Source organism: Alosa pseudoharengus, unplaced genomic scaffold, assembly GCF_046254945.1.
Source record: "Alosa pseudoharengus isolate Yale_2024_CS ecotype anadromous, Long Island Sound unplaced genomic scaffold, YU_APseudo_1.1 YU_APseudo_1.1_scf_14, whole genome shotgun sequence".
Lineage (NCBI taxonomy): Eukaryota > Metazoa > Chordata > Actinopteri > Clupeiformes > Clupeidae > Alosa > Alosa pseudoharengus.
The window spans coordinates 17,644,439-17,664,339 of NW_027468609.1; the positions used below are offsets into that span (position 1 = coordinate 17,644,439).

At 45.4% G+C, this 19,901-nt stretch overlaps 1 protein-coding gene across 1 annotated transcript in view; it reads right to left on the bottom strand.

Annotated features, from left to right (window-relative positions):
- The window catches only part of septin5b (septin 5b), an 18,795-nt gene extending 2,863 nt beyond the window's left edge, over positions 1 to 15,932 (bottom strand). Inside the window, exons 1-9 of the mRNA XM_076283227.1 lie at positions 15,890 to 15,932; positions 15,664 to 15,674; positions 13,050 to 13,140; positions 11,798 to 11,884; positions 7,187 to 7,310; positions 5,096 to 5,230; positions 4,224 to 4,341; positions 3,483 to 3,584; positions 641 to 737 (exon numbers count right to left, since the gene is read on the bottom strand). Of these exons, the coding sequence (XP_076139342.1) occupies positions 641 to 737; positions 3,483 to 3,584; positions 4,224 to 4,341; positions 5,096 to 5,230; positions 7,187 to 7,310; positions 11,798 to 11,884; positions 13,050 to 13,140; positions 15,664 to 15,674; positions 15,890 to 15,932 (808 nt within the window). The remainder of the gene's footprint in view (positions 1 to 640; positions 738 to 3,482; positions 3,585 to 4,223; positions 4,342 to 5,095; positions 5,231 to 7,186; positions 7,311 to 11,797; positions 11,885 to 13,049; positions 13,141 to 15,663; positions 15,675 to 15,889) is intronic.
- Between the last annotated feature and the right edge of the window lie 3,969 nt (positions 15,933 to 19,901).

Consider the following 19,901-nt stretch of genomic DNA (forward strand, 5'->3'; position numbering starts at 1 on the left):
CAACAAACATCAAAGTGCAATAAAAAAATACAGAACGGTTAATATCAAAGTGCAATAAAAATACATGATGTGGAGTAGGTGTTTAATGTGAGGTCATTTACAAGAGTATGACACAAGTGCTGCCAACGTTTGAAACAGCTTTGGGTTAAAGGTCAAGCAGATGCCTCCATAAAGGACTCCTCTGAACAAAGCTTTCAGCAGAGGAGGAAAGGTTTTGTCTATGGGACCCAGGAATAGAGTCATATATACGCCTCCTTCAGCAATGCCCCACCCAGAGCAGCAGAGAAAACAGCGCTTTTCCATGGCAGTTTCCGGATTATGGGAGTTTTGGAACTGAAAACACTTGGTCCGTAGTCAATGAGCTACTAGATTACGCCCCCTCCAGCACCCAGATTGGAACTTGTGATCGCATGGCAGCTCTCTTTCTCTGACTCTGCCCCACCCTAAAGAGCTACAACTCAACCTTAAATAGCTGTCATATTCCATACACTGCACTGATAATAAAGTCCTCTGTACCCTGCCAACATGATGCCAACCTTAAACAGCTGTCATTTTCCATCGACTGCACTGAGTATAATAGAGTTTCCTGTGCCCACCTTCTACGATGCCCCACTGATAAAGTAATATATCCTGTGCCCACCTTCCACGATGCCCCAGGGGTACAGTCGGCCTCGAACCCTCTGGCCTCTTGCCTCAACCACTGTGTTGCTCCCAATCACTGCAAAAGGGGTGCTCTCCTAAAGGTCAAAGGTCACAGTTTAGAGTCCATAGCAGTCAATAGGCAACATTCTCTGGTATTGAGTAGATATAAAGCTCAGCTCTTGTTTATCTGTTTATGTTTATGTTTAACATTGGAGAGCAGAACCTTTAGTTCTAAGTCCTTTAGTCCACAGCTGAGGAAATGCATTAAGCTGCTGTGCACATCACATTCTGCTCTGTGTGTCTCAGTGCATTATGCACTAGACCTTACGTAACCTTGTAGGCCACATTAAAGAGTGACGCTTGAGCAGACCCTTCCTGCACGGCTGGCTCTGTGAAAGGCCAGAACCAGCCATTCTCAGGGTCACTCCGCCAGATAAGAACCATCCAGATTAATGATGGCAACGGTCAGCACACTAATCTATCACAAGCAGCACACTACACACACCAAGCAACACACTACACACACCAAGTAACACACTACACACACCAAGCAACACACTACACACACCACACAGCACACTACACACACCAAGCAGCACACTACACACACTACACACACCAAGCAACACACTACACACACCACACAGCACACTACACACACCACACAGCACACTACACACACCACACTACACACTACACACTACACACACCACACTACACACACCACACAGCACACTACACACACCAAGCAACACACTACACACACCAAGCAACACACTACACACACCACACACAGCACACTACACACTACACACACCACACACAGCACACTACACACTACACACAGCACACTACACACACCACACAGCACACTACACACACCAAGCAACACACTACACACACCACACAGCACACTACACACACCACACACAGCACACTACACACACCACACACAACACACTACACACTACACACACCACACACAGCACACTACACACTACACACTACACACTACACACACCACACAGCACACTACACACACCACACAGCACACTACACACACCAAGCAACACACTACACACACCACACAGCACACTACACACACCACACACCAAGCAGCACACCACACACACCACACAGCACACTACACACTACACACAGCACACTACACACTACACACAGCACACTACACACTACACACACCACACAGCACACTACACACACCACACAGCACACTACACACACCACACTACACACTACACACTACACACACCACACTACACACACCACACAGCACACTACACACACCAAGCAACACACTACACACACCAAGCAACACACTACACACACCACACACAGCACACTACACACTACACACACCACACACAGCACACTACACACTACACACAGCACACTACACACACCACACAGCACACTACACACACCAAGCAACACACTACACACACCACACAGCACACTACACACACCACACACAGCACACTAGACACACCACACACAGCACACTACACACTACACACACCACACACAGCACACTACACACTACACACTACACACACCACACAGCACACTACACACACCACACAGCACACTACACACACCAAGCAACACACTACACACACCACACAGCACACTACACACACCACACACCAAGCAGCACACCACACACACCACACAGCACACTACACACTACACACAGCACACTACACACTACACACAGCACACTACACACTACACACACCAAGCAGCACACTACACACACTACACACACCAAGCAGCACACTACATACACCAAGCAGCTCATTACACACACTAAGCAGCTCACTACACACACCAAGCAGCACACTACACACACTACACACACCAAGCAGCACACTACACACACTACACACACTACATACACCAAGCAGCTCATTACACACACTAAGCAGCTCACTACACACACCAAGCAGCACACTACACACACTACACACACACCAAGCAGCACAGTACACACACCAAGCAGCACACTACACACACCAAGCAGCACACTACACACACTACACACACTAAGCAGCACACTACACACACTACACACACCAAGCAGCACACTACACACACTACACACACTAAGCAGCACACTACACACACTACACACACCAAGCAGCACACTACACACACTACACACACCAAGCAGCACAGTACACACACCACACACACCAAGCAGCACACTACACACACCAAGCAGCACACTACACACACTACACACACCAAGCAGCACAGTACACACACCAAGCAGCACACTACACACACTACACACACCAAGCAGCACAGTACACACACCACATACACCAAGCAGCACAGTACACACACTACACACACCAAGCAGCACAGTACACACACCACACACACCAAGCAGCACACCACACACATCAAGCAGCACAGTACATACACCACACACACCAAGCAGCACACTACACACACCAAGCAGCACACTACACACACTACACACACTAAGCAGCACACTACACACACTACACACACCAAGCAGCACACTACACACACCAAGCGCGCTGGGCCATGTCAGAGCCACATCCGTTCCACACTCACACAGTAATGAATTATATATAATTATAATATAATAATTATTTACTGTATATATAAGTCATCCTGGTGCCTCGACTGAGTTATGTCAATGAGTAGTGTCAAGTTTCTATGTAATAAACTTGATAAGTTAACTTGAGATAACTTGACAACTTAACTTAAAAACAAGATGGCTTGACTGAATTATGTTGAATATGTTAATCTTTTGTACAGTGCAGAGCTAGCCTGGTGTTTCTTGCCTTCAGTTCCCGATCCTGCTGCTTAAACTCTTCATCCTCATCAGAATCACAGTCCGGAAACTGGTACACCTTGATCCCAAATTGCTCAATCTCCTCCCTCACCTTGAGAGAGAGAGCGGTGGTGGTGGTGGTGGGTGGTGGTGGTGGTGGGGGGTGTCAATGAGAAAAAGAGAAAATGAAAAACAGTGGAAAATCAGCCAGTGTTCCACAGAGGCCTGGCGTAACCATGAGCTCAGCACTTTACGTCAGCCAGAAAGGACAGCCATGACAGCGGTGAAGGTGGTAAACAAACAAAAACAAAATAAACCAAACGCAATCAAGCAGAAACACACAAGAGTGCTTCCAGGGAGATGAGTTTGGGGGATTTATAAGCTTCTTTTAAATAAAGGAGAAGATGTTTAAAACATTATCGCTCCTGGGCACAAACAGGAGCTATAAATGAAACAGCCTTTATTAGTTATATACCGGTCATAAAAAATACTAATATGCAGATACTATCCAATTCCAATACCAAAAATCTTCATCTTTATCTACACTATATTAATGTAATTTATGTCAATAAATATAACATTTATCATTTTAAATGTAAAGTGTGATTTAACTTTGTGTGTACTTTTTATACAGTTATTGTTAAACTTGTTATACAGTTATTTGGAGATGAATGGCCTCGCTGTGTTTCAGTGTGTCCCCCAGAATAGAGAATGAGTGAGTCAGAGGATGCGTAGAGCGGTGCCCACTCACCCTGTCCTTCATTCTGCGGATCTCGGCTGGCGTCAGGCAGTCGGCCTTGGAGATGAGGGGCACGATGCTGACCTTCTCCTGCAGGGCCTTCATGAACTCCACGTCCACGGGACGCAGGCTGTGAGGTCAGAGGTCAACCCAGTTTAAAAACCATCGTAGTTCGTCTGATATCCCTACTCACATTGACGCAGCTGCCTCTGTAAATATCACCATTCCTACACCCCCCATGAGTAGTGAGTGCTGCAGTGCAAACACTCATCACTGTCACCAGCATCACTGCTATGGAGCCAGCAGTAGTCACCGTAATAGCATTCTGTAATATTGATAACAGTAGTAACGGTGATAGAGCTAATAACTCATAATAGCAATAGTATAGTATAGTAATACTAATAGTAATAATAATTGGAGGTCTAATCATTTCTACTAATACCAGCAGTGTACAACTTATACGCCATAGATATTAGAAAGCTAGATACCGCACTGGGCTCCCTAACATACGTAAATAGCATCGCCATCTTGGTGGGGGCAATCAATAACTGGAGGCCAATGGAGAAGCATGTGACTCTGACTGGAAATCAGTTGTCTCTGATTGCCGGCAAGTGTTGCCCATAGACAGTAAACGTGTTGCCCCCAGCAATATGGCGGCCGCGTTTACGTATGTCACCTAATAGAACTCGAGCCCAATGCAGTATCTAGCTTTCTAATATCTATGTTGTACTCTTTCTCCTAGTCCTGTGGTTCCATGTGGTTCTATGGTGTGTGGTGCCCCCTGGTGCCCAGGAGTGTAAAGGTAGTGTGTGTGGTGCGTACCTGTGCCCAGGGGAGTGTTAGTGAGAGTTAGTGTGTAAAGTGTGTAAAGTGTGTAAAGTTACCCGTGGCCAAACGGGGGGATGAAGTAGAGGCAGCAGTGGACGCGGTTGTCCTGGATGTTCTTCCTGTTGAGGCCGCTCTCGTCTCTGAAGTACTGCTCAAACTGCTGGTCGACGTAGTCCGTTATCGTCTTCCAGCTATGACCAGAGATAGGACCACTGTTCATTAGAGCTAATATGAAGAACAGTTATTTATCATGATAATAATATAAGTTTATAATAATTACGTGCAGGGGTTAAAGTGTGTGCGTGTGGGGGGGGGGGGATGCAGTTCCACCACCTCAGATAAATTAATAATACATATATTTCTTCATAACAACGATATAGCGCGATGATATTATTAAAATAAATGGTGAGTTAATTTTTCACGTGTACAGAGGTGACCAAGAAGCTAGCAATTCTTCAAAAAGTATTGCTACACCACAATACTCAATATGTTATCCAACGGTGAGTCACTTTTCCCCGTTGCACCAACACTGGATTTTAGGATTCCCCCACCTACCAAATCCCACTTTAACCTCTGATTACGTGTATATGCCTATTCTGTCCCATATGATGGCCTCTGACTCTATGACAGGTTTGGTATGATTTCTTTTCTACATTTAAAGGATGGCTTTCTCCTTTGGGCTATTGTATAACACAACTGTAATGCTTATTTCTCTGAGAAACGGAAATGAAACAAGACAGTGCTAAGGTTTTGACCTCGCATTTGAACTCGGTATGTATTTCATATCTCTCACGTCTGAGGTTAACCACAGGATATTTTTGCATTTTAGAAGGCCACCATTTCCTTAATGCTAACTCACAATACAGCACAAATGGCTGCTGATTATAATTAATGATGCTTAGTGTCTTACAACAGACCAGTGTTCACTGTCTGTGACAATAAAATATACTTAGTTCAACTTGCTTATTCTCTTGGCTGATGCTTTTATCCAAAGCGAAGTCAATTTTATTTATATAGCATTTTTCACAGACAGAATCAGAAAGTGCTTCACAAAAAACTGCATAAAAATAAAAGCATAGTAGCAAGGATAAATAAATACAACTGATAACATTACATTTAATAAAACACTCAACATTTTCAGCAAATCTAATGCTAATTGCCATTAGCATTTTATGCTACTATGTCAATTATGACTAGGGCCTCTCTCCCCAGAGATTCTCAGGGTTAAGTGCCTTGCTCAAGGTCACAAGGTCACTGATCAAGGTGGCAATCGGCACTTGAACCTACAACCTTTCAGCCTAATGCATGCTTTAGCAGCTCCTTAGACTCAATGCTACCACCACCCCCAGGTTGGGTGCAAAGATAAAGTTGCGTGTCCATTTGCCTTATGAGTGCAACAGCACCATCTTAGAGCATATCTAGTTGGCCAAGATTAGAACTATAGTATATCAGTTTATCATAGATGGAATAGATGAACAAAGTATTTTACTGATGCTAACATAGAAGGTATGCAATGTTGGTGTATGAAAAATATGCTCAGATGCTCATTTACAACCCTCATATTAGGCTGGGGAATAAAACGGTCCATTTCAGCAGATATCTAGTGCTGCCTCATGCTTATCTGGCACCCATATGAATAACTGAGTGAATTCAAATTAAAAGTCTGTCACAGTAATCACTGACCACCACAATGATTTAAAGCAACACCAAAGAGTTTTTTGTACCTTAAAATAATGTTTCCAAAATAGTTTCAGTGGTTCATCAACTCGTAACAGGTTGAACGGCACTTCTGCATTCGCTTTGTGGCCCTCTATCGGCTATAACCGCACTATGTTAGTTTGCCAGATCAGGTAGCGGATCTGTAGTTCAATGGAATGAGACATAAGAAACTACAAATTTGAAGTGCCTCTGATGTCGCAATGCATCATACTTTCATAAAATTATGAAACATACTCTACCTTGTCTGTGGACATCGTTATTTGCAAAGCCAGTGCTGGATAAACAAATAGTGTGCGTGTGACAGAGGAAAAGTGCTTTGGTGTTGCTTTAACAGTGAACAGTGAATTTAAATAAAAAGTCTCAGTGCTTCTTTCCCCCCTGTCACAGTCACAATCACTGATTACCACAATAAATAAATGCCCACGAACCAGTCTGTGTTGTTGACGGCGTCCCCAAAGCCAGGCGTGTCCACGATGGTCAGTTTGAGCTTCACCCCCTTCTCCTCGATGTCCACAGTGTGCTTGGTGATCTCCACTGTCTGGCTGATCCGCTCTGCAGGAGAAGGACACACAGTCAGCGTGAGCAATAGAAACGCCAAAGGACGACAGGCACTAGTGCTCGGGGTTTAGGCTGCAGTGGACTGGGGTTTAGGCTGCTGTGGACTAGGGGTTTACTCTGTAGTGGACTGGGGGTTTAGTCTGAAGTGGACTGGGGTTTAGTCTGCAATGCTGGGGGTTTAGTCTGCAGTGGACTGGGGTTTAGTCTGCAATGCTGGGGGTTTAGTCTGCAATGCTGGGGGTTTAGGCCGCAGTGGACTGGGGGTTTAGTCTGCAGTGGACTGGGGGTTTAGGCTGCAGTGGACTGGGGTTTAGGCTGCAGTAGACTGGGGGTTTAGACTGCAGTGGACTGGGGTTTAGTCTGCAATGCTGGGGGTTTAGTCTGCAATGCAGGGGGCTTAGTCTGCAATGCAGGGGGTTTAGGCTGCAGTGGACTGGGGTTTAGTCGGCAATGATAGGGTTTAAGCTGCATTGTAGGCCTTTTCCTGGCCAACATATTGAAAATGAAAAGAAGAAAAGCCTCCCCACCACCACCACCAACACCACAAAAGACTAACTCTTCGTCTGGTTAACCTTTAAAAGTCCATCGACTAATTTTCTCAAATGTCAAGAACATGTCTGAACCTGATACAGCAATTGGACTAGCAATTCCTCCGAACATACCACATCTAACATACTGGCTAAAGAGCACTGCCACCCTTATACTGCATACCCTTTGCTGTACATCTGCTGTAAAACACACACACACACACACATACACAGACACACACACTGTTTGCCCCATCAAGACAATATATAAAAGCAAATTCCATTTTAAAAAACACTGGATTGTATCCATTTCCTGTAATTGTCCTTCCAGGAAAACACCTTTGTGAGAGTGTATTTCTGTGAGAGTGTTTTCTTTATCAGTTTCACACCCTGATGCATCATTGCTAAAATACTCAGCGCTCTCAACTCACTCTGACTAACTTGTGAATTCATTCCATTTTTTCACACCCACCACCCCCAACACCACCTGTCAAGTTCTGTCTGCAGCAACCCTTTGTCGTGGGAGCAGCAGCTGTGTCCAGCTGAGTCTTAAGGAAGTGGCATACTCCTCTGTGCACATTTACGTGCGTCAAAGACGTTGTTGGGAGGCACACCACACCCCTGCATGCCGCGTTGATTATACAATTCTCATGTGCGGGACACAGGCGCAGGACTATATTCGAAGAGTTTGGTTCCAAAACGTATCCACCATTTTAATTAATTTTCACATTTTGTTTTCCAAGTAATTTCAGTAGAAATGTAATTGGATATTATTATTTGATTTATCTTTACTCAATCCAAACAACACAACTGCAATCTGATTGATATTACCTGAAATACACAATTAAATAGCATGACTTTTTAATGTGTTTAAAAATGGAGATATAGCGTTTTGGAACCAAACTCTTCATCCGGGGCCTTTACAGCAGCTCACTGTTCACTCAGCTCAGTGCAGCACTCTCAGAACCTTCCAGTCCAGAACGTCACTTATTTGTTTACGTTCATCTGTTGGTTAGAAGATGTTTTTGTCTCATCAGCACAGCAGCATCTTACAGAAGATCTAGTTTGCCAAAGCCAGTACTGCACCAACTACTGACTGAATACTAAAGGGCCAGTCTGTCTCTTTGTTTTATCATTGCAACAGCAACAGCAGTAGAAACAGCAATCATGTACAGCAGATCTAGGAGGTTAAGATCACTGCTACACTGTCACTGACTAACAGATGTAGGGGTTACATGTTCCTTGACACTGCAACTACAGCAGCAGCAGAAACAGCCATCATGTACAGCAGATCTAGGAGGTTAAGATCACTGGTACACTGTCACTGACTAACAGATGTAGAGATTGCATGTTCCTTGAGACTGCAACAACAGCAGCAGAAGCCTCTTAAAGCAGATCTAGGGCCCTATTTTAGCAATCTGAAACGCCAGGTCAGAGAAGTAAAGTTGAAAGACATTTAAGGCCAGTCCGCGGAATTTTGTGATCGGACATCGCGGTCGCATTGTTAAAAAGGGTTGTTCTTATGTTTCTTAATTAGTCATTTGTCATTCCCTTTCTGTATTTTCAGTCCGCATCTGAATGAATCTGCTTGCACGATAATACACTTTACTAAAACCTGTGTGTGACTAGCAGAATACAGCCTATATCTGCACTCGCCTATTATTTGAACTCATGGGCAAACTGAACTGAAACTAACTTCACCGGGTCTCATAGGCAATAACAAAACAGTTCTACACTCAGTTATTTACTAACACTATTGACTGACAAGGTATTACAATCGAAAACATAGCCTGAAAAACTTACCCTAATAATGTTCGAATGACTGAATAAAACTCCTAAGGATATTCATCCTGAAAATGAGTCGTTGCTTGGGACTCGTTGTTAAGGGCTGCTGCTTATATCTTGTGACCGTGCGTCTTCACCATTGAGTTATATATCCACATTTCGCTATAGACCAAGTTTTTCTTGGTCAGTGGCGTAATGATTTTTAGTGGGTGTAAGATATCGAGTTTTGGATCATGCGCCTGAACACACCTTTTGCTTTCATGGACACACCCGTGGGCGCCATGTTCAATGGAAGTGGAGTGCATGGCGAAAAAGACTTGATATGATGATAAGATATGGCCCCTAGTCAGTTAGCATCACAGTTGCACTGTTAAAAATGTACTCCATTAGTCTCTCATTCAACTAGCCTCTCAGACACCTGAATTCAATGCAACTTTGAGCACAACAGAAGTGTATGTTTCATCATTATATGCATGTGCTTTCATAAGAATTGAAAATAGGTCAGTTTCAGAGTGTTGTCACTGTTATAGTATTGCCTGTAGTGACTACATTTCCCATAGTGCTTTACAGTGTGTGGAGTCTTACAGTATAGGCTTCTGGGTGTAGTTGGGAGAAGTGAACATTACATAAGTGTAAGAATGTGATGTATGGCACTAGAGAAGTAGAGTGTGACAGTACCACACTCGTCTATCTCTGAGAACAGGCTGACTATCTGCTTCAACGCCCACACACAGAACGCCAGCAGGACAGCATTGCCCCCAGGGCAGTCAGTCTGGAAAGTGGACAAGCTCAAAAATACACGATAATATTAATTTGTCCCTCTTTCCAACACCCACAATGTTTCAACTGCCATGTTCAGGAGGTAGACATTTAGAGGGTTCTTTTTTCCACACACTTACACACTAACTCACTTACACACACTTACATACTGACACACTTAGGGCACGTCCCAATACCTCCCCTTCCCCTAGATTTTTGCCCCATTGGGTGGGTGTCCCATTACTTTAGGGAGCATGGGGAAGTGCTATAGCCAGGACCGATGCAGGCTTAAAACGAAGTGGGAAATGAAATTACCCAGGATACCGTGCGAGCTCAGCCAGCCGGCCACATTTTTCAACCAAGATGGCTGACACCGCTGGAAAGGAACAATTGCATTGTTCATATATTTTCGCAAATAAGCATATTAAAATTTTGAAATATGTTGGAATATGTTAGTTTGATGCACATCCAATGGACTGTTGAGTTTTGAACACTAATGTTAGAAAATATCTCACGAAGCTATCTGACGATGTTCATAATATCTGCTGAGTGCTTTGAGAGAGTCTGCCCATCAAATAACGTTATATATCTGATCTGGGTAGTTTCGTCAATATTTAGGATGTGTTCTAGCGTTCACATGAACACGAATATCTTTGTTGATTAACCAGACGTAGTAGATAAACCAGCACAATCCACACAACAGTCAACATGACCGCTGGAACCGGCATGTTCCTGAATGAAAATAGTAGCAGGCTACTACCGGTAGACATGTCGTCGCTGCGCGTGACATACAGTAGGTGAGCATGTTCGCTACGCTAATTAGCATATAGTGGTGTCCCAATTCATAGGGAAAGATCTTCACCCCCACTTCCCTTGTCGAGGGGACTTTAATGTTGAGGGCAATCAAAACCAAGTGGAAGTTTTAAGGGGGGAGAAATGGGACGGGCCCTTAGACACTGGCTCACTTACACACTCACACTAACTCACTTACACACTTACACTTTGGGGGCAGCCGTGGCCTACTGGTTAGTGATTTGGACTTGTAACCAGAGGGTTGCCGGTTCGAACCCCGACCAGTAGGCACGGCTGATGTGCCCTTGAGCAAGGCACCTAACCCCTCACTGCTCCCCGAGCGCTGCTGTTGTTGCAGGCAGCTCACTGAGCCGGGATTGGTGTGTGCTTCACCTCACTGTGTGTTCACTGTGTGCTGAGTGTGTTTCACTAATTCACGGATTGGGATAAATGCAGAGACCAAATTTCCCTCACGGGATCATAAATGTAATGTAATAATAATGTAATGAAGTATATATACTTATACTTACTATATATATACACACTGGCACACTCACCCACACTTAATGCTTTCTTATGTAATTGTAGAGGATGGCAGAGGTCTCTCTATAGTCTCACCTTCAGCATTCAGTAGCTTCCTGTCCTTGTGGAGGTCCGTGAGAAACAGGCTGTTCACCAGAGTGGACTTGCCCAAGCCAGACTCTCCTAAAGGCCCAGTTCAGGAAATCACAGTGAGAAACACACACAGAAAATGCACAATGGACCTGTCATGCAGCATGCAAGAATGTAAGGAGTGATAGAGGCTGGTTTGGTGTGGCCCAGATTAAGCGTGGATTTGGCCCAGATTAAGCTCCTCAATCCTCACCTCCAGATTTTTTTTCAGTCATGCATTTTTAGAACAAGGTTGAGCAGACCAGAGCTACAGAAGGAGTCAGGCACGACTGGGAGCTGGTTTTGAGCACAATCACACAGTAACAACTGAGCTCTTGGCAGTTTAAAATCACAATTGCAACCATGAAGATCATAGAATTCCAAAAGCACTTTGATCTTAACCTAGAAATCTAGACGCACCCTAGCGGCAGCCAATGTAATTTGCAGCCAGGGTAGTCTAGCAACTCTCTGTTGGCTTGCGAGCTGGAAAAATGAAACTTCTATCAGGCCAATCACATTGTGTATAGAGTCGGCGACGGTTCCGCGTGAATTTCCTGCTACTTGAAAACAAAGATGGATGCTGCTGCTGGCAAACAGCGGTCTTTGAATCGCGACTCCAGTTAAGCTTTTTTTAAATTGGCAAAGTTTGATCAACTAGCCAACTAGCTCCGCTGGTGGGAAAATGCATGGGACTCATGAGTTGTAGCGCTATTCTATTGCGTGCAGAGGAAATTTAAAAGACAACCGTTTATCCCGCCCCTCAGATTGAGCAGTGCCTATGGTAAGTTCCTAGACCCTACATCATGATGTGGGTGGCTTGTCAGGCTACTTTGAGCTGCATTCTGTGTATGAAAGGTGCTATACAAATAAAGCTCATTATTATACAAATAAAGCTTATTATAGAATAGACAGGGCTCAATTAAATCAATCATGTTTGTTTGAATTCAAGTCTGTACCCAAACACACATCACGATTCCTGTTGCAACAGAACACTGCACTACCTCTGATTACTTCAGATCATCGGTGATTGTCACTGACATGCCATCATTTCAAAATCAGGGCTTAAAAATCCAGAGGTCTGTTCCCATATTACAGTGTATCTGGGCCACATCAGGATTGAAGCCATACCAGATCTAGCTGGTATCTCTCCAGGTGCGTTTGTGTGTGTGTGTGTGTGTGTGTGTGTGTGTGTGTGTGTGTGTGTGTGTGTTTGTCTTACCTGCCACCATCAGGGTAAAGTCAAAGCCCTTCTTGACAGACTTCCTGTGCACCTGGTTGGGTAGAGTGGCGAAGCCCACGTAGTCTTTATCCTGGGGCGGACGGAGAGCAGAGGTCAAAAGTCAGACCACTGATGACTGACTAAAGCCTCAGCCTGGTTCACAGCTGATGGACTGGCCTCAGCCTGGTCTACACCTGATGACCTCTAGGTAGGTTTATACCACACACATACATTTATTACACACACATACATTTGAGCATGCCATAACAGCCTGGCACACAGATGGAAATAGTTACACATATGCTACACAGACACACACACACACACTCACACACACACGCTGTTACCCTCCGCATGCCATGACAGCCTAGCACATAACTGGCACTAGTGGCCCACTCCCCTGACGGTGGCACTGTGTCCCGCAGTCATGTGCTACATTAGTAGGCCATGCCCCGGATTCCTGCCATGTTTTATTGAAATGAACATGGCTGACACAGACAGTGGGAGAGCAGAGCCCTCCCCTCCCTCCTCTAGGACCCCCCATCAGGCCTATGGCATCTCTCTCTCCCTCTCTCTCTCTCCGCCCTATGGCATCTCTCTCTCCCCTTCTCTCTCTCCGCCCTATGGCATATCTCTCTCCCTCTCTCCCCTTCTCTCTCTCTCCGCCCTATGGCATCTCTCTCTCTCCCTCTCTCTCCGCCCTATGGCATCTCTCTCTTCCTCTCTCTCCCTCTCTCTACCCTTCTCCCTCTCTGTCTTGGCCCTATGGCATCTCTCTCTCTCCCTCTCTCGCCTTCTCTCTCTCTCTCTCCCTCTCAGCTCTATGGCATCTGTCTCTCCCTCTCTCTGTCTCGGCTCTATGGCTTCGCTCTCTCTCCTCCTACTCCTCTTTCTCTCTCCCCTTCTCTCTCTCTCTCTCTCTCCTCTCTCTCTCTCTCTCTCTCTCTCTCTCTCTCTGAGCAAAGTGACTGAGCCATACTGTATGCTACACACAGCCCACTTCTCCAGCATTATGTAAGACGCCGCTTACATAAAATAATTCCATCTGTTTGTTAGGCCAGTTTCATCTCAACTGAGCTACATGGCGCCGCGCGTGTGTGTGTGTGTGTGTCTTGACCATAGAGGAGGAAGCGTTTATCTGGCACGAGAGGTGAGTAAGTGTGTGAGGGAGCAATCAGGCCCAGCAGTGCGTAACTTAAACAGGAGAAGCAGCGAGCAGACGGGCCACTACTGGGCAAGTGCAGCATGAGTGCGTAACCACGCAATTGGTTACATACCACACACATGCACACACACATAGGGTACACACACACACTCACATACAGTATGCACACACAATCTGCATGCATATACTGTATGCATGCATGCGCACGTACATGACACACACACACACACACACACACATAGGGTACACACACACACTCACATATGCACACACAATCTGCATGCATATACTGTATGCATGCATGCACATGCACATGTACATGACACACACACACACACACACACACACACACACACACACACACTTTAATGAGGACTGGCCTCAGCCTTCCCTCCTGACAGCTGAACACAATGGCTTGAAGCTGGACTCCGAGGGTGTGTGTGGGTTTATTTATTGCCACGAAACAACAACAGTGTCCGGGAGAGACAGAGCATCCTTTCTCTGAGTGCCTGGACGTATTCGCTGAAATCCGTCAGCGTGGACAGACAGAACGCCTCAAGGCATTCCAGCCATGCTACCATTTTCTGCATGATCTGAGTAATAGGCACTACAGCACAGGGGCCACTGTTCACCAGACACATTGTGTGTGTGTGTGTGTGTGTGTGTGTGTTTGTGTGTGTGTGTGTTTGTGTGTGTGTGTGTGTGTGTGTGTGTGTGTGTGTGTAAGAGCCTTTGTCATATAGGCAGTTAACACACACCAATGCACAACATAACCTTTCCCTGGCCAAATATAAGAATTATATAGACTACAGCTGGCTATTGTGATCAGTATGGTGCCCTGCCTCAGCGCTGCTGCATTGACATTACACATTAACAGCATGGATAACTTACACATGACATGACACATCATCATCTGGCTACAAAGTAGGCTAGAATCTTGTATGTCTGTATCTTGTGAGCGCAATCTACATGGCCCCCCACCACAGGCCTGTGATCAGTGAACAGCGGGATGGCAGTCCACCGCTGTGCCGCATCCATAACCTACTTCGGGCACAGAATCAAGACAACATCCGCCGGTGCACCACGGGAAGAATGGGGGGCGCTTTGACGGATGGCGGCTATTCATAGCTGCCCTGAATCCATTTCATTATTTCACGCTGATAGCATCACTCTCACCTATGAGCTATATACCAGGTGTTCTGAGAGAATGTATCCAAAAGATAACGCGCAAGGATGTGAATTCAGAAATGTAAGTAAATTCACAAATTCAAACGATGAGTGTTCGTATCTGTCGTCCCCACTAACACAACGCTGCAAATGATCGCACGGGGATATGCTCTTTACTGTATAAAGAACTGAGTGGCAGATGCTCGTTTGAAAGGGTGAAAACACACATACGCGCGCGCAACGGGCGAACCGTGCATTTGGGCTTAATTGATCTGCACTTACCTCTCCATCCTCTGCCATTGGTGCAGGAGCCAAAATCGGTAGTTTGGAATCAGCGGGGATGCCATTGAACGCGGCGGCAGGTGGAGGACGAGCAGCGAAGACACCGCGCCGATGCACACAGAGACCAGAGAGTCGTTAGCGCGTACAGAACGCATATAGGAAACACACTCTTCTGCGCACCATTAAACAAACCAAAGACGTGTTTTTCATATTGCTACATGCCTACCTGATTTGATCATCCGGCTCTTGTACCTGGTGTTGGCCGTCATTGTAGCTGCGGAAACAGCTGGATTACGTTGTGCTCGTCTCGCCTGAGTCTCAGAGAGTGGGCGGGCCTTCGAGGATTACGAGCGGTTAGCTCATCAGGCAAATGAATTGAATTTTGTTCATTTGTAGGCCTGCTTAAATGTACTCACTGAGTATTTCCTAATCTGAACTGGGACACGATTGCTATACCAATCAAATACGTGCAGGCGATGAGCACACCAACTGCTTTGATGCATTAAATGAGTGAATGTGGAGTTTTAAATAATAATAATTAAATAGAAAAAGTAGAGGCAGTGTGTGTGTGGGGGGGGGCTCAAAATCATTATAAGCAATTCCTCAGCATTCCTCTAATGTACAGCAATCTGCTGCCCTAATTTGGGTGTCCATGTAACTTCCACGTTTATACACTAGAGGTCAGTATGGCATTGTTTTCTACAAATGATTTGGGCTGCTTACTTCAGGGATTTTTCAGTAGGCTATTCCTGAATGTTATTGTGTGAGGACATTTGCTTTGTGAACACACAGAAGGGGTGCATTGAGCGAGTGAGAATGAGAGAATAACTGTGCAAACTATGAGTAATATTAGGTCAGGAATTGATTATTTTTCTCTGCGCACGGAAATGGATCACACAGAAGGCCGCGCCGCCCGGCCCCGGTGGAACAATGGTGAGAGAGTGAAGTGACAGAGTGGCGCAGCGGGAGAGTGACAGGTCCCGACACTTACAGGAAACCTATAAGACAGACACTCAATACAGAACCGCTTCTCTACTGTTTCGGCCGTTGTTTTTTTAAGACATCAAAGAAATGTTTATTTAAAAACCAGAGTTGCCTTACAGCCTCAAAATCTGCACGTCCATTCTCATTCGTCAGTGCATTTCTTTGTTTTAACGCTACAAAGAAGGAAGGCATTTATTTTTAGTGCATATTTTGCTGCCATATAATGGGATGCCTTACACACGGTGTTCCACCTAGCAACATACAATTAGGGCAGGGAGTAAACTAATCCCTTATGGAGCCACGGATCTTTGGAGTCAGTCCACATTTAGGGTCATTTGTAGTGGGAAGTGCATTGTGCAGCCAGAATGGTGTGTGAGCAAATGTCCAGATCTGTTTAGCATTTCCGGTCCTCATGGCAAAAACAAATGAAGAATTCCAGCCAGTTGCAGTTGTTTACCACCTCAGTGCTGCAACTGCAGGATGGAGAGAGTTTCTGGAGTCAAGGGGAACAAGTGTGTAGGCCTATGTGTGTGTGCGTGTGTGTGTGTGTGTGTGTGTGTGTGTGTGACGTGTGTGTCTGTATTTGTGTCTGTGTGCCTTGGTCTCTCTGTGTGTATGTGTATGTCCACTGGGTGTGTCCATGTGAGTATGGTTGTGTGAGTGTGTGTGTGTCTGTGTGTGCGTATGGTGTGTGTGTGTGTGTGTGTGTGTGTGTGTGTGTGTGTGTCTGTGTGTCTGTGTGTCTGTGTGTGTATGTGTATCTGACTGGGTGTGTTAGTACCCACGGGAGTATGTGTGTGTGTGTTTGTGTATGTGTGTGTTGGGGGTGGCTGGCTGGATTTATTGCTGTGCATTCCCTCTGTCTGGAGTGAGAGAGTCCACACTGTGATTTTCAGTGAACTCAGAGAGGAGTGGACAGACAGGACAGCAGGAGGCTGTGGGGAGTCTTGACAACATGATGAAACTCCATCCCTCAAGCATACCAGAGGAGTCATTATAACTCCAAAAATAAGATAACATCAGTAAGGTTTACCATGTCTTTAATGGAGAACTCAGCCAAAGCTGCACATCTGAAAAGTGCTTGAAAAGGTCTTGGCCAGTGGTTTATAGGGAAGACCCCTTCAGCCAAATTTGAAATAAATTAAGTAAATAAATCCTGCACAACTAAGGCCTGTATCTGTGTGTCAGAATCACTATGCAACGTGCTGTCTGTTTATGTTGGTTTGGTATGATACAATTCAAAAAATAATAATGATTCAAATTCAACTCCTATGGTCTTACATTTCTGGATAAGCACTGTTGTAGGTATGACTCACAAACGGAGCAAACACACTCTGCACACGCACCTGAGAGTGACTGTGTTCTCACGACACCCTCAGTCATGAGGTCATCACTGGCAAGGCCGGTGGGTTGTCCATAGCAAGTCTGTGCCTGCTGCTTCTTGGCAGTGACTCCTTAAGCACTTTGGGGTCTTTGATGTGGGGCCGGACATCAGGCTCAGTGGCCATTTGGTTTTCCGGTCATCACAGGGCCTTTATGATGTCACTCAGTAGGGAAGCACCTGTGGCACGCAGAGCTAATGACTCAGGAATCAGACCAGATCAGACCAGATCTAAGGGGCAGACATACATACACACATACATACACACACACACACACACACACACACACACACACACACATACACACACACACGCACACATACACACACACACACACATACATTACACACATACTGTACATTACATACATACATGCATACAGTACACACATATATACATACATACATATACAGTATATACATACACTATCTGTCAACATTTTTGAAACAAATGTTTTTTTTTACTTTCAGTTCAGTTTCATTTTTTTTTAATTGTTGAAACAAACTCTTTCAAGATGCTTCATCACTGAAGTGAAGTCACACAGCAGGGAGACACCTGTTGCATACAGACCCAATGGCTCAGGATTAAGGCATACACTACACTACAAAGCGAGATTAATGGCACGGGGAACCTAAAGACAGAGCTGTATTCATTTTGGGCGATTGGGCAAACATTTTGGGCGATTGTTGCTCGCCACTTTTGTTTACAGTTTATTAAAGCAAACCATTTTGAAATGTTTACACAATAACATACATTTAAATTGAATAAAAATTTAAAAGTTCAAAGAAAACACATTCACCACAAATACATTTTCATCTTGCCACGCCATGCCACGCCACGCCACTAATCCTGTAGTACGAGCCAGGCACGACCCTGGGCCATACAGGTGCCAGACGGGACTCATGTTGTCATGCCGAGAGTGATCAGCCCTTTGTCTCCTAGTAGCAGTCTGTGATTCTGGTAAAAGGATGTTGATATTTTTGCTTAACAGCCAATCAAATGACACCCCTTCGCTGTGCCTGAGGCACCTGGTTGATTGGCTGCAACAGCCGCAGTGTTCAGTCCGAGCAACGGTGTTTCTTCAAGGCACCTAACAAGGCACCTAACCTAACACTTGCCTGACCCTAGTGCCCTCCAGGCAGCGCTGCCTTAAAGTCAACGATGGGGGCCCAAAAGACCATATATCGTGGACCACAATCATCTGCAACCAGGGTAGCCAGCCACTGCTGTTGTGCATTTGTTTACTTTGGGAGGCAGTTTTATACTTAGCAGTCAGGCCACAAACAAACAAACACAACGATTGGGACATTGTCCACAACAGTGACCAGTCGCCTCTCCTGCGGTCCCCTGTCACCAGCCAATCAGCGCACGGCAGCTCGCTCCAAGATTTCAAGTCGATCAGCGGCCGGCTGTAAACAATGGCACAGCGACAAAAAAGACAACAAAACAAACAGGAGGCGCAGATCGCGTCCCCCCCCCCCCCCCCAGCAGAGAGTCCTGAGCGCCCTGAGAGCCATGACCAGCCCGAGAGTCCAGCCACCAGCCTGCGGGAAAACAATGATGGGAACATCCTGTCCAGAAACAAAGTGCAGCAAGGCTGCAAACAGAGAAGGCCCACTCCACCTTCCTGTGCTCTGCTGAGCAGTGGCCTGGTAAGCGGGTGGGGGGGTGGGGGGGGGGACAAACAATTATGGTTTCGATGACCCCCCAAGTCATTGGTGAATTCCTTCACCTATTCAAGCTGACCACATTCAGCTAAACAATAGGACTCTAATCTAAATGTAGTATTAATAAGGAATTTTATCATATCTTGCACGCTATGCTTGCATCTTCACATCATAGTTTTGTTGTCCCCTCTCAATTTCCAATGTG